General features: G+C 26.8%; 2 protein-coding genes across 2 annotated transcripts in view; one reads left to right on the forward strand and one right to left on the reverse strand.

Moving 5' to 3' along the window:
- Positions 1–232: 232 nt before the first annotated feature.
- On the reverse strand, positions 233–24,599 carry LOC111621933 (cytochrome P450 3A28-like). The gene is made up of 6 exons (XM_023364213.1): positions 24,534–24,599; positions 24,339–24,457; positions 24,144–24,252; positions 23,101–23,189; positions 22,977–23,029; positions 233–525 (listed from the first exon to the last, which is right to left on the reverse strand). The coding sequence occupies exons 1-6, from the start codon at positions 24,597–24,599 to the stop codon at positions 233–235; spliced, it is 729 nt and encodes a 242-aa protein (XP_023219981.1).
- The window catches only part of LOC111624196 (cholecystokinin receptor type A-like), a 29,833-nt gene continuing 27,736 nt past the window's right edge, over positions 22,895–24,991 (forward strand). Inside the window, exon 1 of the mRNA XM_023367040.1 lies at positions 22,895–22,979. The gene's annotated coding sequence lies outside the window, so the exon portion shown is untranslated. The remainder of the gene's footprint in view (positions 22,980–24,991) is intronic.

Below are 24,991 nucleotides of genomic sequence, written 5' to 3' on the forward strand. Positions count from 1 at the left end.
ATATTTTGATTTGGACAAAATACAGGCAACTTCGATATATCTACTTTTTCTAATTTCCCTCTAAGTATTAGTTTCGTCGGATAATGATCTGACTCGTCCATATTTAGTATTTCCATCCACAAACATTGATCCAAAACTGATTGAGAACACATAATGTAATCTATTATCGATCTGCCCATATGTGAACTCAGCAGGAAAGTCGCCTTTGATTCTACCATTCCATATCACCAAGTCATTTTCCTGGGGAAGACAATGTATTCCCGTCTATGTTCATAACCTTGTCTTTGGACAATCTCCTATTGATAATGTTATCATTAATTCCTTTGTATTTTAAATCCATTGATTCCCCTATACGAGCATTCAAGTCACCTCCCACTATCCACCAATTTATAACATTAGCCCATGGATCAATACATTTTTGTATTTCTTGAAAACTTCGCTTTTTATCTACTGAAGTAGCAAGATAAACAAATACAATACAGATTCGCGATTCTCCCCAAATTAATTGGAAATTCTGACCAATATCTATTATAATGAATATGAATTTATCGGTTGTATAGTAATGTAACGCTTCACCCAAATCTATTAATCCTTTGCGCTGAATTAGGACGGAAACATTACTATATGTTTCCGTCCTAAAAATTCCTTGTCTCCTTCAAGCAAAATGGATACTCATATTTCTGTAAACCCCACGATAGAGTGACCTTCCATAAGGCAACACTATAAAGCCTTTCTTGCAAGCTTTGGATGTTCCAAAATCCAATTGTAAACTTATTATTATCATTACTAATTGTATTTATAAAAGGGGTTTTTTATTGCTAATTTATTATTATTTATCTGAGTATCTATATACCCAATTTTTTCTTTATTTCCTTCTAAGTTACTTGGGTTTGTAGTATCTGAAACATCATCCAAAACCCTCCTTAGTTAATTTCTTCCTAAAAATTTTTCTAGTTGTATTACTTTATCTAAATTAATGTCACACGTGAATATTTTATTATCTTGGATGTAATAATCATCTCTAATAATTATTTTCCCTTTAATTTCCTTTCAATTTTTCTTGTTTAATTANAAAATGAATAATCGAAGATTAAAATAATATTTAAAAGAGAGAGATTTCAGAGAAATCAAATGTAAACATTCGAAATTAAAAATAGGGAAATTTAAGCTATTATGTGTATAATAATCACGGATTTTATTAGAAATGGCCTATAATTTTAATACCAGGATAGTAAATGATTGTAGCTATTGTATCCCCTTGCTCGGAGTTCGTTTAATTTTGGATGTTTTTTTAACGTTTTCTTTTTTCCTGTTTTTACCTTCCCTGCTGTTATATAACAGAGGAAAAGTATAGCGATCGGGCAAAAATGACCCTTCCCAAGATTTTTGTATTTTTGGACTCCGGGGACTTCCAAATACGGTTTTTTTTTGTATGTATGGATGTTAGTGTTTATGAGGGGCACCCTATTTCGTTCACTCTATTTGAAGCTTTATAACTCTTGTATTTTTTGTCGAAAATTTCTGAAATTTTGCAAGGAGAATAAAACTCTATGATTCAATGTTGGATCAGCGCTCCCACAAGTGGTTCTGATTGCACTCGGGCTAACTTAGTCTTGAAAACAAGAAGTGGTGTTCTGATCGGCACACGACAAAGTTGCATGAGTCAATGGACAAGTATCGTTCATTAGATTCTTTTATATTTGCAGAATAGGCTAGAAGTTTCGAAGTTTTTGCTGTTTGAGACCCCGTTAAGAATTAGGAAAAGGGCAACCGAGACGAAAAGGAGCGCACGTACCCTAAGTGCCCCCAATGTACGGGCGCCCCTTGTACTCTTTGTATAAAATCTCTCTCTATAATCTGCTAGAGTGTTAAAGAATATTCTTGACAAATTTGGTGCGCATACGTTGAACAGTATAGAACCCTTTACCTAATAAACATAACTATTTTGAATTATAAAATTCAAAATATATTATGTTTATTAGTTTATTAGGTATCTATAGAAAGATACTCAATCATCCCTAAAGCCCTTTTAACTTGAGCAGAACAATTTATGTTTTGCAGTTTCATTATTGTAAATATTCAGATGAATAAATCTATATTTCAGTTACTAAGACCGCTGCTTTCATAGTCTTCTCCCAACTAAACATCATCAATTCTCACCCTTAAAAAACCCGAGAAACACTGGGCACACTCAACTTGTATAAAATAAAACTATTCTAGTAGAAATTCTGCTCAATTTACTTGTCATAGATACACTGTTATCTTGATAATGCATTTGATTGATGTAGTGTTAATCTGTTTTTGATAGCTTGAATTCTTAAGTTAATTGAAATATGATTCGTTATTAAACATTAATTAACAATATTGGTTATACTCGTATTAAATCTTTTATTTCATTTTCTACTTTTCTATTTATCAAACGTATTTGAATTTTACTTATTTTATTGTTTTAATTATTGTAGTATTTCCTAAACATTATAATGTTGAGGACATAATAAGATCTAGTAATGTCTTGAACATTTGTCAAGAACACGACATCACATTAAGTGGTTCGATTACGTGTAAATAAGTATCACTCGGAACAGTTTGCCAATTACACTTACCAAAGATAATCAAAAAAGAGAAACGATGGAGAAATTTGCTTCCGTGATTGATGAAGATAGTAGGAAATACGTCCATTAGTCAAGAACAAAGTGATATCTGCTAATGAAAAGTCTGTTTAATAATATAGAAATAAACTCGGTTATTCCTGAAGAGAAAAGATAGCTACTATAATTGAAGCTACGAAAAATTTTAATTTATTTTTTTATAAATAGAGAAGTAAAATAAATTATTTCTTATGTATAAAATTATAAAAATGACTGAATAATTATTACAAGAATGTTTAACGAATTATACAAGACATTTTCATTATACAAGTAATTGATAGAGTAATTCAAGATTAATCAAAGAGTAAATTTGATTTACACAACAAATAAGTTTGCTATTGCTAGTTACTTTCTGATTGATTATTATCGATTGCATTTAGACTAAGACAAAGTTTAAATTAATTGATGTCTTGTAATTCTTTATTCAGAAGAATTCAACAGAGTTTGATTAGAACTTTAACTATTAATTCTTCAAAATTTGTCCTCTTACTAATAGAATATATTCATTTTAATATATAGATGTTATAAGATAGAATATTGATTGATTAATCTAATAAAATAACATAAAGTACAAACAATGGTTTTAGAAATTAAACCTCGTAAAATAAGTTAAAAATAAAAGTAAAAAGTGGGCGTTGAAATCTTACATTAAAAACATCAGAAAAAAATCGAATATTTGAGAAAAACATGGAGAAAATCTAAAATAATTTTTTTTTGTTTGACAAATCCACAAATAGCCAATTTAGTTTTTGTCATTCTGTCCTACTGATGTTTAGATCTAACATTAAGCAGGCAAACACGANTATATTTGTCAGTATATAGTTGTTATTTGTTGGATAATTTAAAATTATTGCATACCAGCTTGTGTTTTCTTGTTTTCGTATATCTTCAATGTCTTGAATAGTAGAGTATTCCATGACTCTATATATTATTTCTTTACTATAATGCTCCATATTATATGTACGGTCCATGAACAGTTTAATCGAAAATCCATATTTATTTATTATCTTCGCTAGCTGAATTATCCAACTTCGTCTTAAGTCTATTTCCCTTGATTTGTGATATAGTACGAACAGCAGTTTTGTTGTTATATCTTCTGCCTTAATAATTTTGAGTAAAAACCTTAAATATCTTTTTATTAGTATAGTATTTAATCTTAATCTATTTGTTTCTAATCTTAAAGCACTACCAGGGATATTATATTCTAGCTGGAATATCTTACGTATAAATATATTCTGTATTTTTTCAAGGTCGTTAAATTTTTCCATGCTTCAAACTGGGGCCGCATAGCCCATTGAATTCATCACAATCGAATTAAAAAGTTGAAAATGTGAACGTAGGTTCTTTATTTTTGCCTTGCAGAATACATTAAATTATTTATTGCAATTTTTGCTTTATTTAGTGAATTTTTATAGGGTTTTCGAACGAGAGATTAGGTGTGAATGTTACTCCTAAAAATTTAATTTCCTTCATTAACTTCACTTCTTCATTATTAATAAAAAACGACATGTGCTTTTTAGATACGTTACTTCCGTTTCTAAATATCATAATTGTTGATTTTTTTGAATTTTATTTTAACTCTTAGCTTTTCTAAATACTCACAGATTTGTTGGATTTTTCTACGGAGTGCAGCTGCTGTAGGAGCTATCAACACAATATCATCAGCATACGATATAGTATGTATTATCTGGTTCTCAATTTGAAACCCATCTTCATCTCTTTTAAAACAATCATTTAGGTCAAATAGATAAAAATTGAAAAGATATAGGGACAACGGATCTCTTTGTAATAGTCCTCTGTAGGTAATAAACGGTGTCCAGATATTAGTATCCTGTTTAATGATTGTCTTATATTTTCCGAATAACAGTCCTATCATATTTATCAAGAGTTCTTTTGCCTTATCAGTAATGCTAATCATATCATATGCTTTTTCGAGATCCAGAAACAGGGCAAACACTTTATGACCTTTTTTAAGCAACTGGATTTGAATTAATGACAGCACAAAGAGAGCTGTCTGAGTACCTCCCCCTTCTATAAATGCAAATTGTGTATTATTTCTATATTTATTCGCCCTGTCCAGTAATTAAATTTATTAGCTAATATTGCAGTGAACACTTTCCGTAGACAGGACAGAAGGGCTATTGGTCTGTAATTGGTTGGTTCCTGTTTGTTCCCTTGTATCATAGTAAAAATAACTTCGTTCCACTTTGCCGGTATTATACTATTACTGTAAAGTTGATTATATTGTGTAGTTAAATATCGTAAGATTTCTATTGGCAACATTTTGATGAGTGAATTTGGTATTGTGTCCGATCCCGGTGTTGATTTGTCTTTAAGTTTTTTGATACAATGCTGTAGTTATTCCATCTTGATTACCTCATCTTGCTGAATTTCTGGTCTTGTTTTAGTTCTCATATATTTTTTACAGACATTTTTCTGATAATTCTCAGAGAATTTATTATAGTATTTAAACCAAACATTATATTCTACTCTAGTCTGTTTTTCCAACCGTAACTTTCTTTTACGAAAACTATTAATTATTCTCCAGAAGGCTCTCGAATCATTAGCTTCTGATAATTTCTTACTGATTTTTGAAAAATATAATTTTTTCTTGGTTTTAATTAGATTGTTATACATTTTTTATACTTTAAATAATTCATTAGTGCTTTATTGGTATTTGTTCTTCTAAAGATTTGTAAACACTTTTGTTTTTTAGTTTTGTAGCCATAACATGTACTATTATACCATTCACATTTGAATATTTTTCCATTTTGTTGTATACAATTTTTGTACCTATATTCCTCTAATTTAGTTATAATACTCAGATAATTTTCTATTGGATCATTTTCTTTTTCCAAGGTTAACATTTTCCCAATTATTTCATCAAATTCATTCAACATTTTTCGTATATTATATGACGGTCTTAATTCCAGATAATAAGACATATAATTGTAAACAGAGTGACTCTGTTTACAATTATATATCTTATTACTTATTTTTTGATATATTATTAACTCCAACTGAATAGGAAAATGATCTGCAAGGTCGTTTCTTAGAACATTCAAATAGTTACAACAATTTATCATTTCTTCTGAGCAGATAACGTAATCCACTATAGATTTCCCACTTGGAGAAACAAAGGTAATTTCTGCAGGGGTGTCACCCTCATTCTACCATTCAGAATTATTAGTTGGTTATTATCAATAAATTCTAAAAGTGTTTTTCCCTCTGTGTTTAACACTTTATCTTTGGATATTCTCTTATTGACTAAATTTTCAAACGTCTGACAAAATATGGTATCAGTAACTTCACCAATACGTGCATTTAAATCACCGCCTATTATCCACATTTGTGTCAGATTAGACCATCTATCCAAAGCCTTTTGCACTTCATTTAAAATTGGTTTCTTTTCAATAGAGGGTGGTATATATATATTCCTATTATTCCCATATATGTGTAAGACCATCTCATTTTTATTTTATTCTCTAATTTTATTATAATAGCAATAACATAATCCGTTATATATTATAGGAATATTTCACCTAATCTTTTCTTAATTAATAGTAGGATTCCACCTGATGGACGTCCAACCTTTGTTTTGCGTTGAGCATTACTAATTATCACGTTATTGTCCTGTTCTAGATATTTTATTTCCATTTCAGTAAATTTTAGAATCCAGGTTTCTAAAAATCCAATTATTTCATTTGAATCCAGAAATTTTCTCATCGAGGTTTTGAATAATTTCCCTCTTAGTCCTTGAATATTCCAGAAGTTTATCGTCATATTATTTTTCACTCTTTTTGGAATTTCTATTTTTTTCTTACTTCAATTCATTATCTTTGACTATCAATTTATCTCCACTCATTTTTTTTGTTTTTATTCTCCATATTATTAGCCATTCTCCTTTTCTTCTGTATTATTTTTAAATTTTTATTTATTTTTATTAATCTGGTATAATATTTGTCTCTAAAAATGATTTAGCTGAATTATTTCTTTATTATTCAAATCATATGTATACATTATATTATTTAAAAAAAAATAATCATCTCTAATTTTTATCTTGTTTTCATCCGATTTTTCTAGTTTAGTCGTTTTTAATAATAATTTTCTCCTAATTCTAGATCTATAAGTTCGTTGATATTATTATTTTTTTCTTTTTGTCCGTCAATTTCGGTTTTGTGGTCCAAAANTCTTAATAGAAGAATTTAAAAGTAAAACACAATTCAGTCAATAAATGACTTGTGAAATTATTGAATTTTTTTTCAACGTAAAATTACTGAACACGAATATCAATGTTTTGGAGAAAAATATATTTAAGTTAGAAAAAAATTGTTTATAACGACGATAATACTATTTATGATGAAATTAAATGGCTTCTGAGTAAATTCGTTTCATAAAAAAGAAATAAATCAATATGATACTGTCGTAATTTGAACACGTGCCTTTGGACATATAAACCTTTATGGGTTTGATCACTCTTACTTAAGTTACTGCATACAAAAAATGATTTATTCAAGATGAATATAGTTATACTGTAATTGACGGAATTAATGTGTTTTGAAGTTTAATATTTTAATAAATTGCATCCTGAGAGAATTATCAAAACTCTCTCTATTTCTGTATTATAAATATTTAATGTTTCATTCCCTAAATGAAAATATTTAAATAATTAAGTATTTTATGTATCTAAATTTAAATATATATATATGACAAATTTTTATATATTTTTTTATCTATTATATTATGTAACTCTATCTTTGCTATCAAAATGTAATCGCTGAGTTTTGAATTTGTAATTAACAATTCAGTCCATAATTTTGAGATACAGTATAAAAGGTTTTGGGAGAAAACTATTTGAGATAAACATTGAAAATATATTGAATTTGGCTAAAAGTGAAGGTGAAAAAAATAAATTTCGAGATAAACATGTCTGATATTTGTAAAGATTCAACTGTACTATACATCTGTTTAATTTTATTTAAATTTATATTCACGAAAATCCGAATGTCTCTTTTTTCTTTTGTATATTAAACACTTTCGGGCCATGACTTTTGATGCTACAGAGTGTAATTTGAGATGAGAACTTCTCCTAAAATACGAATGTCCTTTCTAGACAACAAATTGAATTATTGTTATTCCGTGGATTACATTGCCAGACATACAACCTTAAAGAATGTTATAATCACATAAACTATTAATTAAAAAATATATATATTCTTTGACCTATCTTCTTATAATTTCTTGCGAATAAATTAGACGAATTTTATTTTATTGTAAACGACTCAATTTGACTGCATTAAATTTTTTCTTCTTTTTAGAAACATTCACAATATATGTATAAACATCTTTTAGTGTGTCCATTACAATATTGTTTTGTTTTGCCAGCAATTTTTCATTCAGACTTTTATATTTTGTCACGTTTTATTTTAAAATATAAACTATAATAAAATTGCAATTTCGACTATAAAATCGCATCTTGTATAATAAATTTCATAACATAAATAACTAAAATATGCTATTGTAAAACTGATCATGTTGTCCAACAAATGTATATATTTATATATGTTGGTCAACACGATCAGTAATTTAATGTAAATGTCAAATGTCATTGTTTACATTCGCAGAAAATATTAAGAAAAGAAAGAATTTTCTCTGTTTATTACTTCCGAAAGTTATTAAATATGACGAGAAAATTGTTTTTCTTTTCAACATTTTTCTAGACTATTCCATTTATTATAGTTTTCAATTTAGACTTGAATATGTATTATTTCATATATTATATTATTGAATAATTTTTTAAATGTTAACTTAAAAAAATTTCTTGAGACAGTTGTAGTTTGATAATTATAATGATTATTAATGCATAACTAATTCCAAACTTAGAAGAATCTTATAGAATTACTCTCATCATTTAGTGATTATTTATTATATATATATGTGTGTGTGTGTTTCTTTTTTCAAATCCAAATAGGTTATTCTGTGAGTGATAATATGGACTGAATTTTATAAAGTGAACTAGAATGAATTCATCTAATTTCAATTAATTATCAATACAGAAATTAATATAAATTTTATTGATTAAGAAAAGAAAGTGTAACAAGAAATTTTATTTGTTCTTTTTCCTCGTCATTTTCTCATTTGTAGAAAATTAAAAATAAATAATAACATTTTCTATGTTATTGTTTAATTACTCTTTTTGTGTGGAGAAACTTAATAACATAACACGTCCCTAGAAACGTACACAGTGCGGTTATCCTATTTGTGATTAAGAATTATTTCGAGGATTATAATAATCTCTTGTTATCTATGAAATCTTTGTATTATATTTATGAGATTCTGGACCTTTGAAATTCTCAGTGATTACTTCCCCCCTTTATCCCTCTAATTCTTATTCCTAGCATTTCTTTGTTATTAAGGCTCTTATAATTTTTTTACAGTATTCATTTTGATGTTTTTATTATTGTGGTGTACGACGTTTTCTGTTTCATAAGGAAGTTTATTTATTTATTTATCAATCAGGTTATACAGTGACGTTCCTTACAATATTTAATTACTGTCCCTCATTACAACAAATCTCTTTATAAACGAAGAAAACATTTACATTGTATTGTTTTAATAAATATTATGGGGCATACTCGCCCTCACAATTGTACAGCTGAAGTTTTTATTATTAAGTTTCTATCTCATTCTAAGGAAATAAATTTAAAATTATATTGTATAATATGAGATACTGTTGTTATAAAACACGCTATTTTTATATGGAAATTATTTAGATTAATCTACATTTTATATAAATTAAGTAATTGATGCTAAATTCATTATAAAAGAACGTGAAATTTTGAATATTGATTAGTATTCTGCAAGACCCCCCTCGCAGATGTACCGGGACTAGTCTCAGAGAAACGTAACACGTTAATATTTAAATATAAAAATGAATAAAAATAATTAGTTAAAGACTAATATCATTTTAAACTAAATAAATACACGTTAAATAATTACTTTAATACAAAATATTTCTAATTATTTTGTTTATTAATATCAATACTGATTTCCACAGCTGGTTATTTTGTCTGAAGATAATAAAGAAACGAAGAAATTCCGTAAAAATACTATTGTTTATTTTTTACATGTTGATCGCTTTCGTACTGTTTCTAGCATGAAAAATCTTTCAATTTGAACAATTTGGCTGTTATTTTATTTCTATTTTCTCAAAAGTTTTGAAAAATATTTAAATTTATCAGATATTTCGCCAATTTTTTTATAGCTTGTGTGCTCCACCTGTTTTCTACTGTTTAGAAGTGCTTCCTATTCAATATAAAGACTGAAACAAGAAAACTTTCGATAGTTTCTCAATTACATTGTCAATTATTTCTTTTTTTTTATAAATAACGCTTGTAATAGAAATATGCTTTTAACATTTACTGAACTTGATAACAAGTTTGTTTTTTTACACTCGCGAAAGTTCTTTACCAATCTTTCTATTGTTTAAAGTGATGTTGTTATATCAACACATGTTACTTCACTATTAATAGACTATACAAAAATAACACATGTTTATACAGTATAATATAGATATAATGTTATTATGGATTTTTTATTAATTTATTCTTGAAAGAATCTTCATATTTCAAAGTAATTTTTTTATTATAAAATAATTAATGTTCGATAATATGACCTTATATAATTTTGAAATAGGATACGCAGATAATTGCTAATGGTGTAGTTTTGAAAGTTTTACATTACCTCTATTTACTATACCGGTATATATTAATATGTACTGTACAGGTACAAGTATACATTGTGAGTAATGTAAAGCTATTTGAATATTAAAGTACATATATTAGATAATTAAATAAGATTTTCCAATTTATTGTGATTTATTCATTTCTCTAATAACAATAATTGCTTATATTATGTCTTTCTTTGTAAATTTAATTTAAAACATGTATTAGATTTAGAATATCTTGAAATGTTTCTTAATTATGTGTTTTTTACTTAATAAGGAAGATTATTATATAAAAATTGTAGTCTATTTCGTTATCGAAAATTTTAATAATAAAATATTTATCAATAAGAAAATAGAATATCATTTTAAGTCCATGAAATACGAGGTAGAAATCAGTAATATTATGCTTCTAGAAATTGAATGAATGATAATTTAAACTGATAACAATTAGAGAAGACATTAACACATTTCTAGAAAGAGGAAACTTCCTGGAAAATATATCCATTTACTATCAGAGTTATTTTGGTGATCATCAGTAATTGAATCGTTCAGACCGAATCTTTCTACTTGACAATTTGTTGGTCTTAAAGACTTTGAAACAAACAACCTCCTTTCTTATTATTTGTTAACCTTTTAATCTAACAAAACTTTACCATTTTATAATTAACTTAATACACATTGATTTTAATTGACCCAAATAATTTGTAAATTAGTTAATTTATATAATTTACATAAAAACACATTAATTAATATGTATATAAACTTTAAAAATAATCGTTATATTTAGTATTTATATATACGATTTTTTTTATTAAAAAATTTAAAATATTTTTTATATTTTTAGACATCTACTTACACTATTTTTTTAAAATATATCTTATAAAATTTTATAAGAAATGTTATTTATACACAAAATATTTAAAGAACTTCCAGTAGCCAAGGACATAAGGGGGTAGCTTTAACCTTGGCTATTGTCTTGGTAAATCCTTTTCAGTTTATAAAATAGAATATTTATTTTCTTACATAATATTTTCCGTTCTCTAAAATTGCTTTCGGTTTTCTTTAAAAGAAATAGAAAAATATAAAATTACTTGTTGATGGCTATAAATTGAAAGCTGATGTAACTTTTTAATCAAAGTTTCATTATCTTGGTCTGCAAATTTGCGACCTCGTTGACCGGATAAGGTATAAAATTATCGCTCTAGGGATCCACGATCTAATCTGAGCGGTGAAATAATTCCAGGAATTTTCTTATATGGACGATTTATTCGGATATGTCACTGTCTTTTACCACCCAATGGACCTGGCCGAACCCGTGATTAATATGAAAAAAAAAGACCTCTTAGTATCCGCAGTACGAAAAGAATTTTAAAAGTTTAACAGTTGCGAAGACAATAGATTAACAACTAGACTAACAAGGATCTACAGCAATCGGTTGGAAAGTTTTGCGCAAAAGCAGAAACAATCAATTCTATAAAGTTTCTGAAATCTTACAAACACTCAAGAGACATTCTCAAATTAAAGTCAGAAAGAATCGTCTTTTTCTTGCTTCAAGATAATGCAAGACTGCACATATAGTAATGAAACAGTGAAGATGCTTAAGAATCAAAAGTTACAGGTTTTTCCTTATTCTCCTTAAAGTACCATCAGACTATGACCGCTTTAAAAATTGAAAGCAATAAGAAAGATCAATACTTTTCACTGGATTCCGAAGAACAAGCTGCCGTACAGAAATGGATAAAGGAAAATCAAAGGTTTTTATACTCTGAATGCAGAAATATATTGAACTTTTGGAAGAAATATTTCACTCCAAATAATAATCAAATGCTAAACGTTGAATGCACTATTAAAATAAATAATTTTTATACTAGTTTTTACACTCCGTGGCAGAGTTTAGCGAAGAGATTTCATAAATGAACATACGTGCGTATTGCAATACAGAAATACTTTGTAATTATTTGCGGATTAATATTACACAAGTGTTTGACAGAAAAAAAAGCAATGGACAGATTGCACGAACGGGTAGACTCGCCGCAAATACGATCGAACAGATTGTACGAAGGAACTGAACGATTTCACCTTGAACGTACCCGTGTAGCAGGAAATAGGATTCATTGTGAGGAATAGAGAGGAATCCCACAATTTAACGGAATGATTTCACTTAATTACAGACAGATTAGTATGTTGTTCTCACAAAAATTATTCTTTTTTTTCTGGCATGTATAAAGTTTTGTGTTGTTTCGGACTAACAGAGAATAACAGATTTCAGAGATATTTAATAATGGACAACTTAAAATTTCATCACTCTGACATATTTGACGGAGCAGACCATAAATCACAAATACCACCGTACTCACCACAACTTAATCCTATAGAGGAATGCTTCTCCGCATTCAATAGCAGATACTACAATGTTACACCTAAAATCTACAACTAATGCGTGTCGGTGATATTATCGTCGACACAATGAATTCGGACATTGAATTCCAACGTTTTTACCTGCATAATAGAGTTATCTCCAGAGAACATATAATGCATTACCGTTAGTAAAGCTTCATCGAACACTAACTGCTGAAATCTTATTTCTGTAGCAGTCTTCTGTCAGAGTAGAAATTTTATTCCTGCCTTTATATCAGTGAGACACTAAATTTTCGAATTCAAAATGATTTAACAAATAAAACTTAATTTGTTAAATTATTTAGTGAGTTGCTTCTTACATACTTTTTACCTCTATGTCCTTACTGTTTTACATTTCTGTGTAGGCCTATATATTGTTTACTTGGACATTGTTTATTAATAGGATTTATTATTATAAGATATATTTTGAAATCTAGGATTTAGTTATTTTATATAAGACTTTTACTCAGAGTTTTCTAAATAAATGTTGTACGAGTTTTAGTCTTGTTCATATAAAGCACATTTCGTTCAAACACAGACTGAGATAATTCCAACTATTCTAAAAATGCTAATACAGTCGATCCAAAGGTAACAAGTTATATATTACGCGTATTATATACGTAAAAAATTTTACCAGAATAAAACAGAAATACATTAATAATAATCAATTATTAAGATAAATCACATCATTATTTTCATTGTAGACGTCTTCTAATATTTTTTCCTTTATAATTGTTTCGATGTAGTAGATTTTTATAACGTTTTGGCATAATTTATCCTTTTATCACACATAGATAAACCCATTTAGTTTAAATATTTAGTAAAATATCTTTAATATGAATCCCATACCATAATCGATTGAACAAAAACGAAAATAAATAAATTAGCATATTATAAAATTTTTGAAATTGCACAAAATAAATAATTATATTAAGCAATATGAAATACAAGTTAAAATGTGAACATTTTTCATAATATTCAATCCTACAGATGCAATTATAACAATATCATACACTAGGCTAAACCTATCGATAAGGTATTTATTGTTATTATTACTATTATTATTATTAAATAGACTAGTATGAATAATTTCTATTTGAGTCTGCCTTTTGTTTATCTTATTAAGGATATACGTGAATATTATCATTATTCCTTTATTAGAACCTCTGAAACTGGTGATTAAAAGTGAAAAGATCTAAGAATAGTTTCACTCCATTTCAAAACCATTTGTCCTGTAAGCTTATTTAATACAATTAAATATAGGTGAACGGAATGTAATTACGTTATATATATTATAGAGTAAATGTAATATAATTACATGAATAGTTATATTATTCGAGAAGTATAATAATGATCAATATGCATTAGAATAAAAATATTTACAGATTTACTTGGATTATTTTATATTTGCATAAAATAATAATTATATCAAGTAATACAAAATAGAAATTAAAAGTGTTGTAAATGTATTTAACGAATGAAATATATTGAATAAGTATTGTTATCGTTACTGGTAGGGGATAAAGCTTATACAAAGGTCTAGGCCAGTGTTTCTCAACGTGGGCGATATCGCCCCCATGTGGGCGATTAGTAACAATTTATATTTTGGAAGCGAAAAACAATTTTCTGAGCGATATAGTAAAACATTACATTAAGAATAATTAGATATTTTATTCGTTATATGGTACAATAATTAAACAAATAACATTATACTAGTCACTAGTCTATTGAATGCAGTACGAATTTGGCATTAGCCTTGGCCCTCGGCATCGGAATTTTGAAGTGAAGGGGGCGATACTACGTAACGGTTTTATTGAAGGGGGTGATACTACGTAACGGTTTTATTGAAGGGGGCGATACTACGTAACGGTTTTATTGAAGGGGGCGATACTACGTTGAAGGGGGCGACGATTCGTTACAGGTTGAGAAACACTGGTCTAGGCTGAAGGGGGGAAGGGTGGAAGGATGACAAAGAGGATAGAAGGCAATAATTATTTATGATTTTCTATCTGTTTGTTCTATGATATTACTGTTGTTACGGATCTGTGAACTGAAATTGTAATAGAATACAATACTGTAGTCACTATACGGACATCATCATCAATACAAAAGCTATCCAAATCTCAATAGACTATTTTGTTCTATAAATTGAGATATTAAACAATTCTATCTTCTGATAAAAGAATTAATCATATACATAATCACAAAATAGTTTCATTTCATTATAGGAAGTATGTTATAAAAATAAAAGAATCAATTATTTTGCCATAAGGCTATCATTAAAGAAGAAACAACAGTCAGTAAAATAAACAGAAGAAAAGAAACTAACAGCAATTAAATACTTACAGTAAGTTGCACAAATATATCTACATAACATATATCTATTCAATTATATTAAAAATTATAGAATTATAGAAACAAAAGTCTATCTTGTAATATAGAATATCATTGTTATAAAAACATGTCTCAAAGTTATATATTAGATTTAAAAAATTTCACTTTCCACATTACGAGACTAGATGAAAATTTGTTTCATAATCCAACGAGATAAGTAAATGTTTTTAAAGAGATGTCCCCTTTTTCTTTATAAATTGATAATATTAATAAAATAAACTCTAAAATTCTTCAGTGGCTAGAATATCAAATGAGCTATGGAGTTTTACTCGAAAATAAACAATAATATTGATCATTTATTCATGTTTCTAGAAAAGGTCTCGCCATTAGGGAGGTGAATGTTTTATTTTTAAAAGAACTTCAAACTTATGAGTAATTTATTTATAAATTAATTCCCTAACTTAAATTTCTTTAAAGTTCTTTTTATACAATAATTATGGAAGACATTTTATCTTTATATTTGTCATATTTAATTATGGAGTCCCCTTTGATTAACGAACAGTATCATACATGTTAATTATATAAAATGATATGTTTATCTTTAAGACCGTGTTCATACTGCCTATCAACCACAGAAACCTACGTTTTGTCGTTGTCGTCGGCAGTATAAACGAACAAAAACGAACGACAAAAGAATACGTCTTTGTTCTCATTATAAATCATTTCCTTAGACATTATCTTTGCATTTTCGTCGTAACCAGTACAGTATAAACCCTTTGGCGATGAAAGAATATGATAGAAGACACTGTCAGATTTCGTCGTAATAATGTCTTGATCTCATATCAATCTTAAGAAGAGCCTAGTGTCTCAGTCTCATTTTGGTCTTATTAGCAGTGGCTTGTATTATTGTGCATTTATTTTTTTTAATTATTTGGCATTTAATATCGAGATCAGTTCATTAAAGTGTCTTTTTATTCTTGATACTCTGTTCGATTGAAATGAGGCTTATTCCACAACTGTTGCATATCAGTGCAGTGACATTTCTAACCTCATCAAAGTCACTGCAAAGTTTCATCTAAAGAGTTTTTAAGGAGTATTGCTGCTTTGCTTTTTTGCTTAGGAAATCGCAACATGCTTAGGAAATGCACCGTGATCAAGAAAATTAAAATCTTGATAGGATTTCAGTGGATGATAGTTGTAAATTTATTACCATCAGCTGAACGAAAACTTTTGAAAGTTGTAGCATAAGATTACCGAAATCAGATTTGATAGTAGGAGTCAGCATGTGAATAAATTACAAATTACACAGACTACAACTACAGGAAGATTTGGACGAAACAATGTCACCATGATAATAAATCAGGAAAAGAAGCATCGTTACAGAAAAAGGCTTCGAGCCTTACTTTGTGCCTTAAAGTTGTTTAACCTATAATGATTTGGCTGAACATTATCTAACGAATTTATTCAAAATTTAACACGTTCATAGTATTCATCGTGTACACTAAATGCTTTAAAAAATTTCGTCCAAATCGATTCATTGGTCATTGAGATATTAAAGGTCAAATTTGGCTCGTCACACGTTTACTATAGACCGCTACTGTGTTCTATGATATTAACATTATGATTTTTGTACTAATATAAGTAAATATTTGTTGTATTGTGTTTCTGCTATCTATTAATGCTTGTCATATGAAGAATATAATATATGTAATATAATATCTGAGATAATATGCAATTAAATTCCGGAAGACACAAATAAAATATCTAGTTGCATTATTTTTTGTGGAATTATTAAAACATCTTTTCTATAACTACCAATTAAATTGTATGTGGATAGTTGATTACATTCCCAATTACTGTATCGAAATGAAAATTGGCATTTAATTCGGTAATACATTTAATTAATATTAATTTTAATCAAAAATTTTTGTAGAAGAGAAATTGCCTTTTTCTTTTTTTTTGAAGATAAAATGTCTGCTTTTCTCTTCGTCTGTGTATTTGTTTTATATATTAATTATAAATTAACGAATACTTTTCTTAATTAAATTGTGCATTTTGTGTTACAGATAACTTCTCAAACTGATTTTACGCAACTTTTGAAGTTTCAGTGTTGCAAATATAATAATTCCCACAATTAATTAATTAATTCCTTTGGAATTTTATTACATTTACAGTAAACATTCGCCTCTTAAATTGTTTATGTTATCTTTTTAATTGTTCTAATTGCTAATTTTTATGTTAATTGTTGACAGTCTGACATTTAACTTTCTTTCAAATTATTTCATTTCTCTCTAATAATAAAACATTTCATATTAAGGAAGAAAAAAAATATATATATCTCGGATGGAGTAAAGAACGATTGAATGGAGGGAATAATGCTTTTTCCACCCTCCTGCTAAAGAATCTCCATTATCTTGAAGTTAGACGTCATCTTGATCACTTCCAAACAATTGAATGTTATTGCTACTGACTCTAACAATTCGGAAATACAAAAATTTTCTGTAACACACGAAACTAACATTGACATCTTTCAATTAAATGATAAAAATTAAGTAAGACATCGATTGTAAAAATACATTACAAGCATTTTAATGTTACTCTATAATATATTAATTTAACTTGTAACTTATATATAAAATATATTTTATATAAAATTACATTAAAAGTCAAGAAATACTTTTATACAATTACGAAATTTAATTGTAAATTATGTAAAATTTTATGACTAAGTTGTAAATTGAAGTTCTTGAAATGTGAATAAATTATAATAAATTAGCACTAATAATTATAATTATTTTAATTGTAATTTATGTGCATAATATTTTAAAAATGAATTTTAAAAAAATTGTCTCTAAAAATTAATTCAAGTTATAAAATATGTAAAATACTTTTTTTAATAAAAAAAAGCCNGAGTAAGATCAAATTTACAATAATCATTATTGTCAAAGCCTTGAAATTCTTCCTACCTTTAATTCTTAACAAATCCATATATTTAACAATTTGTAACATCCGATTTACATGGCAATAATTACTAACTAATTTCAAGCATGTAATTACAAGACAAGATTACTAACTTTCTAAACTTTCTATACTTAAAATTAATCGTTTTATTTAAAGAATTGATCAATATTGTTTGTGTTAAATTTAATTTACAACAAAGTTTTAATAATATTTTCAATAGATATACTTTAAATCTCTTGTTATTTAGTAAAATTTAATGGTTAATATCTTAATAATTCTACAAGTTTAATAACAGTATTTATTCATTTATTTTGTTTAATGTTAAGAAGAGTTTGAATTAAAATGTATCTGTATATAAATGCATTCATAAATATGAAAATCAGGAAGGAAACATTCGAGTTTAGTTAAAAAAAAAAATAATAATAACTTTAAATATTTATTAAAAAAATTTCCTGTAAATACAATAAAGTAATTGTTAATGTTTTAAATTTTTTTAATTTTTAATTATTATCGTATAATTGTCATATTCAAACGTCTTCCTTCTTTCTTCCTTTATCGATCTTTCGGAATTTTGTATGACTTTCAGCATATCAAAATATTAATTTGCATCTAATTATCACACGATAAATTATTTCTTTAAAATTGTATTTTATTTTTAAATTTAATTTTATCTTTAATGTCTCACAAGTATTAAAATTTCATGAATTTTTAACGTGATAAATAACTTATAAAACTCAAATACATCTAAGTGAATTATAGTATTTTTATTTTAATTAAATTATTTAATATGATAGTAGTCCAATATATGTTAATACATATTATTATGTCAATAATCATTTATAATATAAAGTATTAAAGTAGTGTGTAGTCCAAAAATTGTAGATCTTGTAAATGTAAACTTTGAGTTAACATAACTATTATTAAATTTAAAAAAAAGCGATAAATATTTTTATTTCCATTTATTTTCAATAGTAGAAGCTACAGTAATTTATGTAGATTACAGAGATTCTGTGTTAATAAGGTATAGAAAGATTTCCATACTTTATTAAATAGATAAACAGTTGCTAACTAACTAAAGCATGAAACGTAAATACCAGTAGACCCTCGTATAACACTGTAGATAATTCCGTGTTATATGAATTCCGTGTTGTACGAGTCACTTAGATTTTACAAATACTTGAGCCGTTCACAGCCCGGCACACGTATTTGTAAAATCTAAGTGATCGTGCAATATGGAATTCATGTAACACGGAATTATCTACAGTGTTATACGGGGGTCTACTGGTTATTATAAAAGGTAAGATTTAAATAGCTTTTCTTATATATAAAAATGCAAATAACTTATTTTTGAATATTTTAAGCCTGTTATTTATGAATTTTAAATAATATTTAGTATGATTAAAATTTTAATTATAGCCTAGAATGATTATCTATATACATTTAATTATATGATCCAACTGTTTAAATAGTTTTATAAATATTTAAAATTTAAGTTATTTAATTATTAAATATTCTAGAAAATAAACAATTTATTTATTTATCTTCGATAAAAAAAAAATGTTTTCTTTGTATTACAAAACTCGAAAAGGATGGAAATAACACGAAAGAATACAATAAATTTTATTTTCACCTGTTTTTATATAGGATGGAGATATGAGGAGAAAACATAGAGAAAGTTCGATGATGTCATATCCGGTCAGATAATCTCCAGAGTGCGATGCGACAGGTAAAATGTTTCATGGATGCAGACGTTGGTGACATTCTCCCGAAATAAGGTAAGTTCTACGTGTTTATTTTGAAATTCTACGCCCTAAAAAGGATTATAATACTAAGGAAAAAGCAATAAATGACCAAAATTGCTATTATATATTGTTTTTTTTTCTAGTATAAGTCTTCAGGACAAATCGATCTTCGAACGATTTGATAACTTATATAATTATTGGGTTAATAATTTCGCACAAAATAGCTTTAAGTATATATTAAATATTTTAGATATTTATATTTATTTTCTCTAATTTTATTATTATTATTATTTGTTTAAATTCATACTATTTTAACTAAGTTTGGTATTATACTTAATAAATAATTTCATCCCCAGAGAATTAGATACGAACTTTGAATTAAGGAGAAACTCCTTATCGAATTCGAAATGATTTATAGGAATGTCAAAAATAATTGCATTCGGAATGTCGATTTAGTTTAGAAAGTGCCCCATTTACCAAAACTAACAATCGATTTTCATGTTAAACTCGTTAACAAAATCGATTCAACTTCGATATAATTCCAAAAAGGAGGAAAGAAAAAAAAANTAAGGTATGGAAAGATTTCCATACTTTATTAAATAGATAAACAGTTGCTAACTAACTAAAGCATGAAACGTAAATACCAGTAGACCCTCGTATAACACTGTAGATAATTCCGTGTTATATGAATTCCGTGTTGTACGAGTCACTTAGATTTTACAAATACTTGAGCCGTTCACAGCCCGGCACACGTATTTGTAAAATCTAAGTGATCGTGCAATATGGAATTCATGTAACACGGAATTATCTACAGTGTTATACGGGGGTCTACTGGTTATTATAAAAGGTAAGATTTAAATAGCTTTTCTTATATATAAAAATGCAAATAACTTATTTTTTGTACATTAACTTTAAAAAATTTCGTCCAAATCGATTCATTGGTCATTGAGATATTAAAGGTCAAATTTGGCTCGTCACACGTTTACTATAGACCGCTACTGTGTTCTATGATATTAACATTATGATTTTTGTACTAATATAAGTAAATATTTGTTGTATTGTGTTTCTGCTATCTATTAATGCTTGTCATATGAAGAATATAATATATGTAATATAATATCTGAGATAATATGCAATTAAATTCCGGAAGACACAAATAAAATATCTAGTTGCATTATTTTTTGTGGAATTATTAAAACATCTTTTCTATAACTACCAATTAAATTGTATGTGGATAGTTGATTACATTCCCAATTACTGTATCGAAATGAAAATTGGCATTTAATTCGGTAATACATTTAATTAATATTAATTTTAATCAAAAATTTTTGTAGAAGAGAAATTGCCTTTTTCTTTTTTTTTGAAGATAAAATGTCTGCTTTTCTCTTCGTCTGTGTATTTGTTTTATATATTAATTATAAATTAACGAATACTTTTCTTAATTAAATTGTGCATTTTGTGTTACAGATAACTTCTCAAACTGATTTTACGCAACTTTTGAAGTTTCAGTGTTGCAAATATAATAATTCCCACAATTAATTAATTAATTCCTTTGGAATTTTATTACATTTACAGTAAACATTCGCCTCTTAAATTGTTTATGTTATCTTTTTAATTGTTCTAATTGCTAATTTTTATGTTAATTGTTGACAGTCTGACATTTAACTTTCTTTCAAATTATTTCATTTCTCTCTAATAATAAAACATTTCATATTAAGGAAGAAAAAAAATATATATATCTCCACTTTTATAAATCGAAACTTTAATCGTGATTAAAGAGAAAAATAAAAATGATTAAATTATATATATATATTTAATTATGTAAAATGAATAATTTAATTTGTTTAATTAAAGTCATTTAATTTCATAATTATATTGTTTAATTTTTAAATTTGTACACTTATAAACTAATTTAAATAGTCAAGAAAGAATAATTAAAATTTTTATCTTGTTTAAATAAATAATTATTTTATAATATTAATATTACAGTAATTAGTGGGTAATAAATTATAAAATGTTGTTAAATAGTATTAGTAAAATTTCTTATTATGAATTCCAAATCCATTATTCTCCTTTATATTTAATTTTAATCAAGTATTATCTGCAAATAGAATTATAAAACTGAATAATTCTTTTGAATTATTTAAAATTTTTTTGTTTTATTTTATGAATATTTAATTAAAAATGTAAATTTTTCTTTTTTATTTTCTACTTTAAAGGATAATCAATATTGAATTGTGACTTTCTTCATAAATCTAACTACGTATTGATAGCATAACTATTTATAGCATAAAATAACTAGAAAAAAAATAAATAATAATACCCAGCAAAATAATACTGATATACTCATTTTCACATCATAATGATTGATTATCCACATATTTACTATAATAATGATATCTGAAGATCTCCATTAAGTCTATGTATAAGTCGATTCTTATTCTATATATTTAATTATTTCTTGTATTTTTTTATGCTATACATTTTTTTAAAAAAAATTATTTAATATTTAAATTAAAATATTTTCATATTGTATGGAAAATATAAAGATCATACATCTCTATTTTATTATAGGTTATAAGACAGTTAATTGCATACTTAAGTGTTAATTATGTTTTAATTATATAATAATTCATTTAATTGTGTTTATAATTTAATTGAAGAAGGAAATTTAATTATTATTATCNCCTTTTCTTTTTATTTTCGGATCATTTATATGATTAGTTTTTCGTAAAATTGATACTTTGGTCTTTCGAAAATTCGGCATTCTAAGAAAAATTTTCTGCTATTTAGATTTAAGTTTTATTAAAAAACAAAAATTTTTTTATCGATTTTTTTAAAGAGTTCAGACAGAAAATGAGTGGTTTAAACAGTATTTTTCTTTATTTTTCACTTTTGTTTCCTTTTCTTTTTATTTTCGGATCATTTATATGATTAGTTTTTCGTAAAATTGATACTTTGGTCTTTCGAAAATTCGGCATTCTAAGAAAAATTTTCTGCTATTGCGCACCAAAAAGCTATCACGATTGGTCAAAGATTGGGGTGACGTTTAGTGACGTTAGATATATTTTTCGGCTCAGAAACCGCTTCACGTCTCTTTCTTGTAAAGACACTGGACTGTAGTGACCGTTGTGTTGACACTATTTATTTATTTATTTATTTTTAAACGAGGTAAGTTAATTATATAAGTGTAATCTTCTGAACATATTCTATTGACTGCACTATGTAAAAAAATATATTATCATAAATTTATTACGTTTAACATTTAAGGTAAGTTTACACAGAAACTTACAGTAAAGAAAAAGGCCAGAAGCGTAGTGTTTCTGAAATAACCTGATCCAGCAGCTGAAAATTCGTCAAGTCAGAATATTGGATATCCATCTATAAATTAACATAAGTGCTATATTTGTAATGTATTATAATTGAATATATATATGTATGTATTTAAAACGCAATTCCATTAAACACAACTATGTTTTTTTGAAAAAACAGATGTGGAGAAACTCGAGTTTTGTAAAATGTTCATAATGTTTTTAAGTGGGTTAATCATCATTAATATTCAGCGGTTCATGACAGAAAAATATTAATTTAGAAAAGAATATCTTCAGTGTTTGCCACACATATGATTAGAGTTTTCCCGTAAACGGCGATTCCGATACCAGTATCGATTCTTTACTTCGTTACAGACGTTGAGTTTTTCGGGTTTACTCCACATCTGTAACGCTAAAACAGAGGCCAGTTACCCTTAAAATTCCACCCAGAAGACATCCCCAAATCGCCGAAGTGTTGCGTTGCCGTATTTCATATATAGTATTATTATTCGCGGTGTCAACTAACAGGTCTGTACAACTGGGACTTCTTTTCTGTACGTATAACTTTCTACGCAAATTTTTTATATAGCGTTTATTTTTATGCGATTTTTTACAGAGATAGGTGTACCTTCTAGGCAGCAAAAACAACGGGAAAGACACATTAAGGACTGAATAACGTCATCTGGCGAGATATCTACTGTTCATATCCAATACCGATACGGGGCAATATCGATACTTTTGTGGTATGGGAATATCCCAACATCTGATAAAATATTTAAACCTAAAAAACCACGTGAAACGTAAAAACTTGCGCCAAGTATAATATTAAAACAAAGAAGTTTTTTTTTTTGTGTGTTTCTTTGGTAAAGATAATGATGGCATTCGAAGCGTCAAGCTCATCTTTACCAAAGGAAATCTTATAATAAAAAAAATTTGAATGTAATAATGTTTAACATGGCGTAATTATTTACATTTCAGATGTTTTTGTTTACATTCACATTTGAAATTAGAAATAAAATTTTACATCTTCAGAAACGTTGCTTCTTATTTCTTCACGGACTTTCTCTTGTATTTCAGGATTACTAGCGAGATGTTTAATACACCAACCTATTGTAGCACTTGTTGTGTCATATCTGCAATCATAATTAAAAATTTTACATTAAACTAATTTATTCTGATGTTTTATATAGAACATAAACAAATTTATAGATGTTATTACGCAGCAGCCATAAACATCATTGCATTTGCAATAACAAAGTTGTCTGGAAGTTTTTTCATTTCTACAATTGTTTCATCTTCCGCATCTATGAGTGTCTGCAGCATATCATGTGGAACAGTCTAAAATAGGAAATTATAGAAATAAATAATAAACGTTTGCATGTAATTAATATTGATGTACGAACGATAACCTCACATCTAATTTCTTCCTGGAGGTGACGATTTTTTGACAAGTTTCATAAATCAACGNATTTCTTTTCATTTGTTATCACTTATTAGATTTTTTTCTGACTGTATCTATTTGTCAAGATTCTTTTCAATATCGTTACTGTTTTACCTTAGGGTATGTATTTCAAATCTGTCAAACTTATTGGACAATATTTAAATATTTTACCAGTTAAAGTTCAAGATTCCGCATAAAATATACCCTTAGGATATTTAAACATTGAACTTACACTGAAAACCTACATTGGTAAATGTATCGAACGTGATATATGTTACAAATATTACATTAGCATCATATGTATATATTAACCTTTTATTTTGTCCAAGTATTTATCTCTAGTTCCTTACTGAAATTGTTGGATAAGTTTCATTTTGATTTATTCGTCATGTATCTTTGAATTTGAGATCAATATCAATGATGAAATAATG

Source organism: Centruroides sculpturatus, unplaced genomic scaffold (assembly GCF_000671375.1).
Source record: "Centruroides sculpturatus isolate CEXI.00-Female unplaced genomic scaffold, Cexi_2.0 scaffold29, whole genome shotgun sequence".
In the NCBI taxonomy this organism is placed as follows: domain Eukaryota; kingdom Metazoa; phylum Arthropoda; class Arachnida; order Scorpiones; family Buthidae; genus Centruroides; species Centruroides sculpturatus.